At 39.2% G+C, this 13,142-nt stretch overlaps 1 protein-coding gene across 2 annotated transcripts in view; it reads left to right on the top strand.

The window, feature by feature from the left end:
• The window catches only part of sult4a1 (sulfotransferase family 4A, member 1), a 43,780-nt gene extending 31,242 nt beyond the window's left edge, over positions 1–12,538 (top strand). Inside the window, exons 5-7 of one of the 2 annotated variants that reach the window (XM_086008805.1) lie at positions 649–743; positions 4,238–4,376; positions 11,225–12,538. In XM_086008805.1, the coding sequence (XP_085864931.1) occupies positions 649–743; positions 4,238–4,376; positions 11,225–11,337 (347 nt within the window). In that variant the 3' untranslated portion in view covers positions 11,338–12,538. Of the gene's footprint in view, positions 1–648; positions 744–4,237; positions 4,377–6,328; positions 9,271–11,224 lie in introns of those variants that run through there. The other variant, XM_086008806.1, reaches the window with a different exon arrangement.
• The last annotated feature ends 604 nt before the right edge of the window (positions 12,539–13,142 follow it).

Below are 13,142 nucleotides of genomic sequence, written 5' to 3'. Positions count from 1 at the left end.
GTGCCTCGCCAATTGAGTGCTTGGCAATTGCACAAGATGTCTGCACAGAATTTGTGGGTATGCTACACCATTGCAGAATCAGCTCTTAAATTTATAGAGTAAGCTGGAAATAATAGTAAAAAAAAAACAAAGAGATGCCTAACAAGTTTGTATCAAATTTCTCTGACCACTATATTATTAGACATGCTAATCCATGGTAAATGCCTCCACCAAACAAAAGACCGAGGAATTTGATGCACACGTATTAAATGTTTGAAGATAATTAAGTACAGCATAATCTTCAGGCTGGATTCATAAGCAGCTGCTAGAAGTTTTGATTTCAATTTTGTTGATCATAATATTAAAAGAAAAACACTGCATGGATTATAAATTTATTGCTAGCTTCTTTCAATCATTACTTTATGTACCTACCTGGAGTTAACTCTGAGATTCCTAGCTTGTCCTTCAGAAATATGAAATGCTGACCATTAAATGCTACAGAGTGGAATCAAAGACCGATCAATAAAAATATATTTTTTGAAATAAACTACAATGTTGTAATCTTACCTTTCTGATTCTTTGGTGCAGAATTGCCCCGGAGGTCCTCAAATGTTTAAATCTGACAATACAAGAGTTTCCAAGTTGCTAACCTGTCTGTCACTCTTGCAGTGGGTTATGGTTCATGGTTTGAACACGTTCAAGAATTCTGGGAACATCGTATGGACTCCAATGTCCTCTTCCTGCTGTATGAAGATATGCATAAAGTAAGTGTGGGTCACTGTTTAGGCTGGGATGGAATATGACTAAACCATATGAGCAAAGCAATGTGATTTTAACAATGTAAGGTGTCCATATTTAAGTGTGTCTGGCATTTTAGCCTATCTGCCCACCTTTTAAGTAACATAATCTAAAGAAGAATGAAATGAGACAGTAATTTGGCTCCTCATGTCCTTCTGCATTTCAGAAATGATTACAGGGAAAACAACATAAATAGACTCCACCATGTTATTCATAAGTATGTTAAACTTTGCCCAAAATGGACATCATTTGGAGAAGTTACCTAAGGTTCATTGAATCAAGTACCAATTTGGCTCAGTGATGGCACTCTCATCTGAGTCAGAGAGTTGTGAGTTCAAGCCCCACTCTAGGACTTGAGCACAAAATCTAGGCTAACACTTCATTACAGTACTGAGGGAATGCTGTGTTATTGGTGATCCCTTTCATTTGAGACATTAAACCAAGTCTTCCTGTTCAAGTGGATGTAAACGGTCCCATGGCACTATTTGAAGAAGAGCAGGGGAGTACTCTGGGTGTGCAAGCCAACATTTATTCCCTCACCAACTCCATAAAAACAGATTAACTGGTCATTTATCTCACTGGTATTGTGGGACCTTGCTGTGGGCTATGGGTTGCTGTGAACATATGAAAGATGCTATATAAATACAGGTCCTTGTATGATGAAGCACGATTGTTATTGGAGCAAATAGCCATACGAGATAGAAATTTATGTTTCAGATGTCAAAAATATTTTTTCAGGTTGATGCTCCAGGCTCAGTGTGTTCCGAAACCTGACTCTTCTATTCAAAGTTGTTGATTCAGATTGTTGCAAAGAAAATCCTCAATTTCTTATGTCTATCTGCACCACTGACTTTATTTTTTAAAAACCGTTTCAGTTGTATTTTCTCCAGTTTTTAAAAGATCTTTTCATTTTCTGTCTGTTATTTTTAAATCATTTTATTTCAATCTTTTCCCCTTTATTTTTTCACACCATTCTTTGAAAGGGCACTGCCTTCATGTGAAAAGTGTTGCAAACCTTTTATTTGCTTGGGAGGGATAAGAACTGCAAGAATCCTGCATCCGTTTACTCAATACAACATCACATTACGATGGGTTTCAATCTGCTTGACATCACTATACCAAAGAAATTCTTTAAAGTATCTGAGTGTGATATTGTTTCTGTGCAGCTTATTTGGGTTTCATTGCCTGTCTGATGGTAGTTATTTAAAAAAAACTTTTTTCCTTTAATATCCCTTTACAAATTGAGTGTTTAATTATGTTTCAAACCAGAAAATTGCTGAAATTAGCCTCATATCCCATAACATCTCAGCATGATGCAATTGGACTTGAACAGTGGGGGCCATTAGCTGTGCTCATGTAAGGCCTTGTTCGAAATGAAACCGCTGCGATGGCGACGTGACATTCACCAGGCGCACCTGTCTACTGTGCTTTTCATTTCTACACTCTGCCACCTGCTGGCAGGGATTTTATACGACAATATTACCGTCCCCAGATATAGTGTGGCTCTTCACTAATCGGCAGCATTTTTGACCCTGTTATTATTTCTTTCAAGATTTTTTTTTTCTTTTCTGGGTGATTTAATCTTTCAAAAATGTATTTTTATTGGGAAACAAACCTATTTCATTCAGCAAATCAATGCATAAACTCCACAACAGTGCCACTTGTAGCCTAATCATGTGTAACACAACAACTTGTATTTATATAGCACCTTTAATGTAGTAAAATGTCCCAAGGCGCTGCACAGGAGTATTTTAAGACAAAAAATTTGACACCGATCCACATAAGGATAAATTAGGGCAGGTGACCAAAAGCTTGGTCAAAGAGGTAGGTTTTTAAGAAGCATCTTAAAGAGGTAGCGAGGTGGACAGGTTTAGGCAGGGAATTTCAGAGCTTAGGGTCTAGGCAACAGAAGGCACAGCCACCAAAGGTTGAGCAATTTATAATCAGGAATCCTCGAGAGCAGAATTAGAGGAGCGCAGATATCTTGGGGGGGGGTTGTGGGGCTGAAGGAGATTACAGAGACCGGAAGGGACGAGGCCATGGAGGGATTTGAAAACAAGGATGAGAATTTTGAAATCGAGGCGCTGCTTAACCGGGAGCCAAAGTAGGTCAGCGAGCACAGGGGTGATGGGCAAACGGGACTTGGTGTGAGTTAGGACACGGGCAGCTGAGTTTTGGATGACCTCAAGTTTACGTAGGGTGGAATGTGGGAGGCCAGCCAGGAGTGCGTAGGAATAGTCAAGTTGAGAGTAGCAACGGTAAACAAGCAGGAGCTGATAATGCATTGTTGTCTGCCAAAGCAAAAATGGTGAACTGAACACATACAAAAAATAAAAATTGGTGTGGTTCTCTAATGGAACAGAGTGAAGCTGTGGATTATGCCTTGTAACACACTCAAGACTGTGTGTTATCCTATATGTATGTAATCTGTTGTTTCTAAGTAACCTACCTCCACCAGGAGGTATGAGATAGCAATGTGAGTTGACTTATCTTCTGTCTTTTTTCCCCCCCTCCTTCCCCATGAGGAAGGACCACACCTTGGTGGCCCAAAAGAGATCAGGAACTCCTGGCACAGGGAATTGCAGAGAAAAGTTCACCTCATATTACTCTGTGGCAGAACAAAACAATGAGCTAAGGTACTGTGCTTCCAAGGCTACAGTACTGTACACTTAACTGGACCAGCCACATAAATACTGTGGCTACAAGAGCAGGTCAGGGGCTGGGTATTCTGCAGCGAGTGTCTCACTTCCTGACTCCCCAAAGCCTTTTCACCATCCACAATTCACAAGTCAGGAGTGTGATGGAATACTCTCCACTTGCCTGGATGAGTGCAGCGCCAACAACACTCAAGACGCTCGATATCATCCAGGACAAAGCAGCCTGCTTGATCAGCACCCCATCCACCACCTTAAACATCCACTTGCACCCCAATACCTGGTCAAGAGTGTAACTGTAAGTGGCCTGCTACCTCTTTTCTTGGATGTAGAAAATGTTTGGCCTAGGGAGGGGGTGGATGTGTGATCGGGAAAATCATAGAGCTTAAAATAGTGTGCACCCTTATAGGAAGATAACATACCTCAAATAAATCTACCTGCGTTCCACAAGCATGTCACACTACAGTATTTCCATCAATTTAACAATGTACAGCAATTCTCAGTCCAGCAGTGGAAATACACTTTTAGCTACAATTCGTGCTGGTTCCTGTGGGCAAGGACAATTCAAAATATTCAAGTAAATGGAAAGGATGACATCAGCGGTTTATGTGCACCAAACAAACATGAAAACTAAATGTTTGTTTTCCAGTTTTTGATAATGACTTGACACAACTACCCTTTGTCAGCTGGCATATTGAGCTGAAATTAGGAGAGATGCCATGTACCTCACAGCAAGTTGTAGAATAATTTGGCAGCAATTTTCATGATTATCTCCAGTTAAGGCTGTCTTTTCCTCTTGGTGGAAGAATCTTGCAGGTACTGTGGAGCTCTTGGTGCGGTTCCTAGGAGTGTCATATGACAAGACTCAAATGGAGGCGATAATTGAACATTGTCATCAGCTCGTGGACCAATGCTGTAATGCAGAAGCACTTCCCATTGGAAGAGGTGAGTGCTGAGAAAAGTAGATGGTAGCATCTTTTGACTGCAACATGGCAATGGATGCTGCTGTGAAGCGATTATAGTGTTACAGAGTAGGACTGTCGTGAACATGGAAGGTGCATTAACGCACAACTCTGTATTTTAAAATTTAATTTATTGCAGATGTACTAAATGCTGGTTATCTTGAAGCACATATCATTGTACCTGTGAATCTATTACACTTATGGAGGTAGAAGGAGGTAAATATCCATCTTTAGACAGCTTCCATAGAATACTTCACGTTTCTGAGATATAGGAGATAGTCAAGAGAATAAATTCACAGAAACAGATATGTTCTTCCTACTATTAGAAACATTATAGAAAGCATTGTAAACTGAATTATATGCTTCTAAAATAAAATACATTATAAATGTGAATATTTTCTCTGGAATAATTCCCACTGTATTTACTCCACCATGATTTTCAACTTTCTCTTGTCAAAAGGGCAGGCTAGAGATCTGCCTGTTCCTGTCACTCTATAACCAGCTGCCATGAGGCACACAAGAGAAGCCCACAGTGACGCTCTATCTGATTTTTTTCCCCCTACCTCTGTACAAGTAAGTTTCCAACCACAGCTCACCACGATAAAGCAGTTATGATTGGGATTCATGGGTAAGAACACCTATCCTGTCACTCAGTGGCACCCTGACCATTTCACTCAGTGGCACCCTGACCATTTCACTCAGTGGCACCCTGACCATTTCACTCAGTGGCACCCTGACCATTTCACTCAGTGGCACCCTGACCATTTCTTTTGTGTGAACTCCAGAATGTAGTGTGTAGCAGCTTCACTTTCACCATGAGGAATATAACTGCAGTTGTTCAACAGATATATTGCTTGTAATATTGCTTTTGTTTTTGTTAAACTTCTGAAGGTTTTGGCTTTTGCCATTTCCATGGATACTGGCAGCCCTCTGATATCTCCCCCAAGTAGCTATTCTCCTTGTGTGAATGTAGATTGTTTTAGCAGGCTGTTGGACATTATTTTATTTCAAGGTATTTTCCATTGTTTGGCTCAGTATTCAGAACAAAGAATTGGATTGATGTCTCATTGGTGTCTTGTCTTATTCAGACTATTATTCAGACTAGCACTGCAGCCACTGCTCACTTTACTCCTAAAGAAAGGGAAAGGTGGCAAAGAAAAAAATGGCGCAAACAATTTCTCTGAATTGAGGAAAGCAAAGATTTTTGCTCAGAACTACACAGGAGCATGGCATCGGGCAGTGAGTGTGATCTGGAACTGAAGAGCGTTTTAAGCTCTATGATTTTCCCCAGGTAGTTGGTTTGATTTTGAACTGGAAAGGAACGTGGCACCAGACACTGGCTTTGATTCTGAATCGAAGGGATATGTGACGTCAGGAAGTAAGTTTGACTCTGAAGAGATACACATTTGGTTGATTTGAAGTTGGGGCAGCAATCCCCATCTTGTTTCCTGGAGCCACTGGAATTCAGAGTCTGAATTCACCTAATGAGCTTTAAAAACATACCATTCCAATTTAAAATAAATTATCAATGAGAATTCTCAAGTCTGACCCTTGGCTCATCTTCAGATCTCCAGCTCACTTGTTTCCAGTTGGATCTTCCTACGGTCTGTTGTTTTAAAATGGGCTATGATTATTTTTGATAAGATTAGCTAAACTATACCTGCACAACATTAAGTAATAATACAAATTGTTTAAAAAAAAAAATTGTAGTTCAATTGTCTGCGCTTTCATCTTATTAATGGTTTATTTTTTTTAACACTTTCATTATATCAGTTTTGCTTAGATGTCTGGAACAAAAATTAAATTATCCAAGGAAAGGTTTGGGTGAAAAGTAATTCACTGAAATGCTGCACATTCGTTTGCTTTCATTTTTCCGTTTTTTAATTTTGTTTATGTTTGAAGCATTTTGGTTTCTTCTTCCCTTTTTGTTTTTAGTGTATCGACTCATTGAACTGAAGACCTAGTGTAATTGGTGAGAAGGTAGACTAGCCCTATCCCATTGCCCTTCCTTCTGTTTTATGGCTTTTCATCTAAACCCGCACGCATGTATTTTACAGCAAGGTGGGTACCGCAGTTCTTTATTAATCAACAGTATTTCTTAAGTTTATTTTCATCTTATGCTTTTTGATTAAAGGAGAAATAAATTCCAATAGGAAACTAATTCCTTGTATCACTCATACCACTTGCTATTCACTCCATTTAGCTCAGGTTTCTTTTTATTTCTGTGGTCCGAGCTTTCGGTGCTCATCTATTTAGGCCACCATGGTTATATCGGCCCTTTTTCACCTAAAGAGAAATATGTGTAAGTAATTAAACTCTCATTTAAGACTTGAAACTGAATTAGTGATGAGAGTGCTGTAATTGGAAGAATAAGAAATATTCACAGTAGTTTAAATTCCTCCAACTCTAATCGTGATTATCTTGGCAAAGAACCTTCATTGCTTCATGTGGTTCTAACACAATGATTGTCTTATCCCTGTTATATTTGTCAGATCTTTTGGTCTCTGGACTTCACTGAGATTTGTGCACCTGATGATATCCCTTTTATTATCTTTAGATGTGTCCCTCTGTTATTTGCCATCACTTTAGTCTCTTGCTTCCTTTCTTTCTCCTTGGTAATTTCCTTTCCCTCAGGATGATGACACCCTCTACCTGTCCAATTGCTGTCCTATTTTCTTCATATCTATGATTTCTAAATTTATGGAAGCAGCTGTTAACTCTCAGATTATTCATCACCTTGTAAGTTCTAGCCTAATCCATTATCACCTACATGATTGTGGCATTTTTGGATCACTGATGTTCTTTTCTTGTATGTTATGAACTTACTGGAATTCTGCTCTTGAACACTTTTTGGTGATTCATTTTGTCATTGCCTTGGACATCTCCAAAGCTGCAGTTAGGGTCTGATACTATGCAGTTCTAAAGAAGCTACCATTATATTCCTATGTTCCTAATATATGGTCATCAAACAACGTTCATAGCTACCACGTTTTCTGTCAAACTCTTTATGCTGCAGTTGATGGCTCACCATCTGACACTTTTTCCATCAACTCAGGAATTCTTCAGAATATTCTAATACTCGGTTCCTTCTCTTTGCCTATGGTCTCCACTTGCCATTTCATCTTTTGCTGATGACTCCATTCTATTCATAAAGTTACTTTAGATGACATGCTCTTGCTGCACAGAATTTTCATTCCTCTCGCAATGCATTAGCTGAATCACCGTATCGTCCTTCAATGGGACAATTAAATTAATGTTTTCTTTTTTGTTCTTCAAAGATGTAAGGGGTAATTTATGAGCGAAGATCAGATAGGACATTAACACTACGGTGCTGATTCTCTGGCCTGCACTCCCTGTTAGGAGGCTCCGCACCAGCAGCACGGTCTCAGGAAATTACTGCTAGTTTCTTCATATCGTTCAGAAACCCAGCTAACAGCTTCCTTCACTTACCTTTGATGGTTCCAGTCTTGTCCTCCTTCAATTATTGGCATTCTAGGTTTCACTATCTCCTGTGATATCAACCAAACTCCTACATTGTCTCCATTGTGACAGCTGGCTCTGGGAGTGCTAAACACTTTTCTCTTCAACAACTCTTGATTTTTTATAAGGCTGTATTATTCGCAAGATTTAAATACTGCTCCAATATCTGTGGAGGGTTTACTAACAACTCATTTGCACTCTTGGACAAGATACAAGAAAAAAAACTACCATTTTGATAACTGATCCATCGCTCATCTATACTCCAACTTTCCTCTTTCCACTATAACCAATTTTTATCGATATTACCATGGGTATTGCTGCTCTGAAGTTTCCTTTCTCATTCCTGCTAAGCTCGTAACTACAGAAGCATACATGCTCTCCTTATTCCTTGCATCCTCACAGTGTGGAAGTCGAGTCTCACCACACCAACTCCTACTCTTAACTAATTTTTACTCGGGACCTCCAAGCTGTTGAACTCTTGGCTCTCTCAGCCCTCTCTTTCTCCTACAATCTAGATGATTTTAAAACCCAAGCTTGGCATCGCTGAATCACCATTTCCTGATTTATCCCATCTTCTGTTCACAACTGTTGATGGCATCCCGGTCTTTGGGCTTGGCCCCTTACTTAAATTCTGCAATTTTTTTTAAAAAATGGAGAGAAAAGTATATGTGCTATAAGAGAAGGAATCAGTTTAGGACTGGAGTTTAGCTTCCTTTTAAAATATGTGAATAAAATAGACAGTATTTCAAGTGGTTATAACCAATATTTTGGAATGACCTGCTAACAATGTGAAGGATCCATGTTCCTTAATATTTATGTTTGCACCAATGATTGTTTTGCACTGCAGAATCTTACAGATGACCTAATTCGACAACTTCAGATGAATGATTAATACAGAATAAATCTTAATTATCATAAATAACATCTGGAAATCATCACATCCAAATATTTTCCTGAACATATGGTGCATCTTTCCAATATGTGGATTTAAACTAACAAGCAGTATTAGACTGCTCCATATTCCCTTTGAATTATCTTCTATCCTCATGCTCATTTTGTCTGAGACCCACCTCCTGCTCCTTTGACCCCATTCCCCTTAAACTGCTGACCATCTAATATCCATTCCTGGTTCCCATGTTATCTGGCATTATAAATAGTTCCCTCTCCTCAGGTACTGTCACCCGCCCTTTCATAGCTACTGTCATAACCCCTTTCTCACAAAACTCATGTTTGACCCTCGGTCGTTGCAAACTACCAACCCAACTCCAACCTCCCTTTCCTCTCAAGTCCTTGAATGTTTTTTCCAATCCAACACTCTTCCCTCCTCTTCTTTCTCGTAAGAAGTCACACAACACCAGGTTATAGTCCAACAGCTTTATTTGAAATCACAAGCTTTCGGAGCGCTTTCTCAACTTGTCTGCAGCCTTTGACACTCGAATGCACCATCTCCTCCAGTGCCTCTCCCCTTTACCATTTTCTCAGGTTGAAACTAATCAACCTATTTGTTGACCAATTAAGCTTCCAACCTCCTATCCACTCCATCACAAAGACTGCCTACTTCCACCTCTGTAACATCATCCATCTCTGCATCTGTCTCAGCCCATCTGCTGCCAAAACCTCCATCAGCGGCTTTGTCACCTCTAAACTTGACTATCCCAATAATCTGCTGGCCGGCCTTCCATCCTTCACCCTCCATAAACTTCAGCTCACCCAAAACGCTGCTGCCTATATCCGATCCTGCTCATCCATCATCCCTGTGCTCGCTGATCTACATTGGCTGCTGGTCCCTCAACACCTCAGATTTAAAATTCACACCTCATGTTTAAACCACTTCATGGCCTTGCCCCTCCCTATCCCTGCAATCTTCTCCAGCCTTACAACCCTCCAAGAACACTGCATTCCTTCAGCTCTGGCCTCTTGTGCACCCCCACTTCCTTCCTCCACCATTGGTGGCCGAGCCTTCAGCTTTCTACACCATAAGCTTTGGAATTCCCTCCCTAAACCTCTCTGCCTCTCCTCCTTTAAGACCCTCCTTAAAACTGACCTCTTTGACCAAGTTTTTCATCACACTCCTAATATCTGCTTTGGCTTGGCATTGATTTTTTGTGTGATTACACTTCTGTAAAGTGCCTTGGGACATTTTTCAACTTTGAAGGCACTATATAAAAGCAAGTTGTTGTTTATAATGGAAATGCCCAATAGAAACTTGTCACCCTGTAATTGCACAATATGGCCATTGGGTGCTGCTGCACACTTTCCCAAACTGTTCAGAGACTTGAAAATGTTGAGACCCTGTTGCCCTTGTTTACTTTTCAGTACATTTTAGCTTTTAATTTTATCTTTTTAGCACCTTAAATTTTAATTACATTTTTTCACTGCTGCTGCTTATGCTAATGCCGCCCCTCTCCTCTGCTGAATTTTCAGGCATTTAGGCCAGTGCCTAACTTTAGTATAATAGTATTACTTTATTGATTATTATAATAGTATACTTTTACCAATTAGTATAATAGTACAATTTTATTGATTAGTATAATAGTGTACTTTTACTCATTAATATAATTAGTGTTAATAGTATGTTGTGTACTTTTACTCATTAATACACTAATTAGTGTTAATAGTATTTTACTGTTAATATAATTGTATAACTACTGATTGGTATAATACTACAACTTTCCTAATTAATATTGGACTATACATTTACTGATTAATAGTATAACTTTAGTGATTAATAATAGCATATATTTACAGATTACTCTAATAGAGTAACTACTAATTAATATAATATACTTTTATTGATTAGTGTAATAGTATAACTAGACTAATGAATATAATGGTATAACTTTATTGATTAGTATAATACTAAAACTTTACTAATATACTATTTACTGATTAATCATATAACTTTACTGGTTAGTGTAATATAGTTTTACTGATTAATTAAATAGTACACTATTACTGATTAGTGTATTAGTATAACTTTATTGGTTAGTATAGTAGTATAACTTTACTAATGAATCTACTACTATACTTTAAGTGATGCTCTAAGACCAGATCATCTTTCCAAATTATTTCCTGTTGTCTATTTTCATACTTGCCAGCCAGAAACGAAACATCGAAGAGGAGTATAGAGCAACCAAGCTGGTGCCCTTTAATATGTCTGAACTTGATTGACCACGGTTCGGAATTATCTGCATAAAACTAATGGTCTCGCAGATTTAGCTGGTAATGATCAGAGTCGTCATGTTGCTTTCTGTACCTCGGCTCAAATGGACCTGCCCCATACCTCAAACTTATGGAAATATATTTTCACCGGGCTGAGTGTAACAAGGGACATTGTTTTGTTTATTTCAGGACGGGTTGGCCTGTGGAAGGATATCTTCACTGTATCAATGAATGAGAAATTTGATGCCGTTTTCAAACAGAAGATGGGAAAATCTGACCTCAGCTTCGACTTCAGCCTTTAAGGAACCAACATGCATGCTCTCCAGTATTCTCAACACTAGCTAGAAGTGCTTCTCCGCATTTGTCCATCAATCATTGGTTAATCTTTGCTGTTACGTGTGTTATGACAGCTCTTTAGTGAAGGATGTTGGGTATTCTATATCTATAGTTGCAGTTTCCTCACCTGTTGGCATCTTAACTAGTAAGCTGCCTTTTAGCAGAACTGCAAGGCACATAGTCTAAGAAAGCAACTTAAATATAAACTGCAATAGCTTTGATGGTAAGGGCAATTACTATGTACTCCAAAATGAGAACTATTTAAAAATATGCAAACGCGTATACACACACACACACACAATTACTGCTGCAAAATATTTTTTTTAAGTTTGTTCTTCTGTAATCGTTACTTGACACATTCCAGTCTGAGTATTCTGGTCAGGAACAAGCTCCAAAGTGGTGTCCAGATCTGAATTAAGCTAATTTAAATTATTCGGTTATTTGTGAATCCATTTAATTTGGATTTGCAAAGATGACGGGTGTAGTGAATTGAAACAAATATTGCATCATTTTTTTTAAGAAGGTTAAAGTCATTCAAAAAAGCACCATTGTGGAAAGATGGTAAACAAATTACCCAATCCACTGCTGGCACTAGCTAACCTTGGGATTAATAAAGCTGAATTTCTGGTAGTCTGTTAACCAGGTTCAGTGATGTACCAGAACTTGATGCAACTAGACAAATCAGTAGTTGAAATAACCTGGATGCAACACGGGTACTGCTGCATTCCACAAATCCGCAGCAACAGCATGAGGAGAGAAGTGGAGGAACTGTGGTCCTATCACCCATTCCCTGCACGCTGGACCTTTTGGTCATCTCGTCATTTATCCCTTTAAAAATCGCAGTACAAGATTTCTATAACATTTCTGTACCAGAATAAAATACAGCTGGATTATTTTCTATTGTTTGACAGTGTTCTAAGAAAACATTTTTCAGTTGATACATTGTTTGTTTATTTTATAAAATTCACTGTTAGCAAATCATTTACTAGATATTACACAAGGCTAAAAAATTAGAAAAAAACTCAGTCCTCATAACACTATAGAGGTCTGATTTTTGACAACAATCAAATTATTAATTTTAATGCAACCTTTAGTTTAACCCTGAGAGCACCAACGTCTCCAGCCGCCGCTCAGCATTCCCGCTATCGGAACGGCACCGGACCTCAGGCGCTAGGCAGGGGGAGGGGCCGGAGAGAGGGACAGAGGGGAGTGGGGGAGGGGTGGGGGACAGAGGAGGGGAGGGGAGGGGAGGGAAGGGAGGGATAGGACAGGGAGAGGACACACGGGCAGGGAGACCAAGCGCCCCAAAATTGCCCTCGCAACGCGGGGCTCCCCAGCTAGTATAGTATAAACTTATTGGGCCGTATTTTGCGACCCCCTACGGGTGTGTACGAGGTGTGTACGCGCCCGTAGGAGCCGCGCATGTTCCGGGTTTAAGCATGTGCAGCGCATGTGCTAAAACCCAGAACTTGCAATCTTCTTGACAGATCCTCCGCATCCCCGGGAGATGGGCCTCTGCGGGTGGAGAGTTGCGCTATTTGTCCAACTTCTGCCCGCTGAATGCCCGTGAAATTCTTACGCCTGGTAAAAGCCTCGTAAGACCTGCTTTTACCAGCATAAGTTTTTTTTTTTAAATAGAAAAATAAAATGTTATCACTCATTTATACATTAAAAACCCTGTCCAATAAGGTAAGTTTATTTTTAGCTATTAAAACATGAAAATTTAATTTTTGGGGAAAAAAATTATATTTAAAATATTTAATTAAATGGC

Source organism: Somniosus microcephalus, chromosome 16 (genome assembly GCF_052327205.1).
Source record: "Somniosus microcephalus isolate GS21.2 chromosome 16, FLI_Smic_1.0, whole genome shotgun sequence".
NCBI lineage: Eukaryota > Metazoa > Chordata > Chondrichthyes > Squaliformes > Somniosidae > Somniosus > Somniosus microcephalus.
Note: the sequence above shows the minus strand (reverse complement) of the source record. Positions and strands in the feature narration are given on the sequence as shown.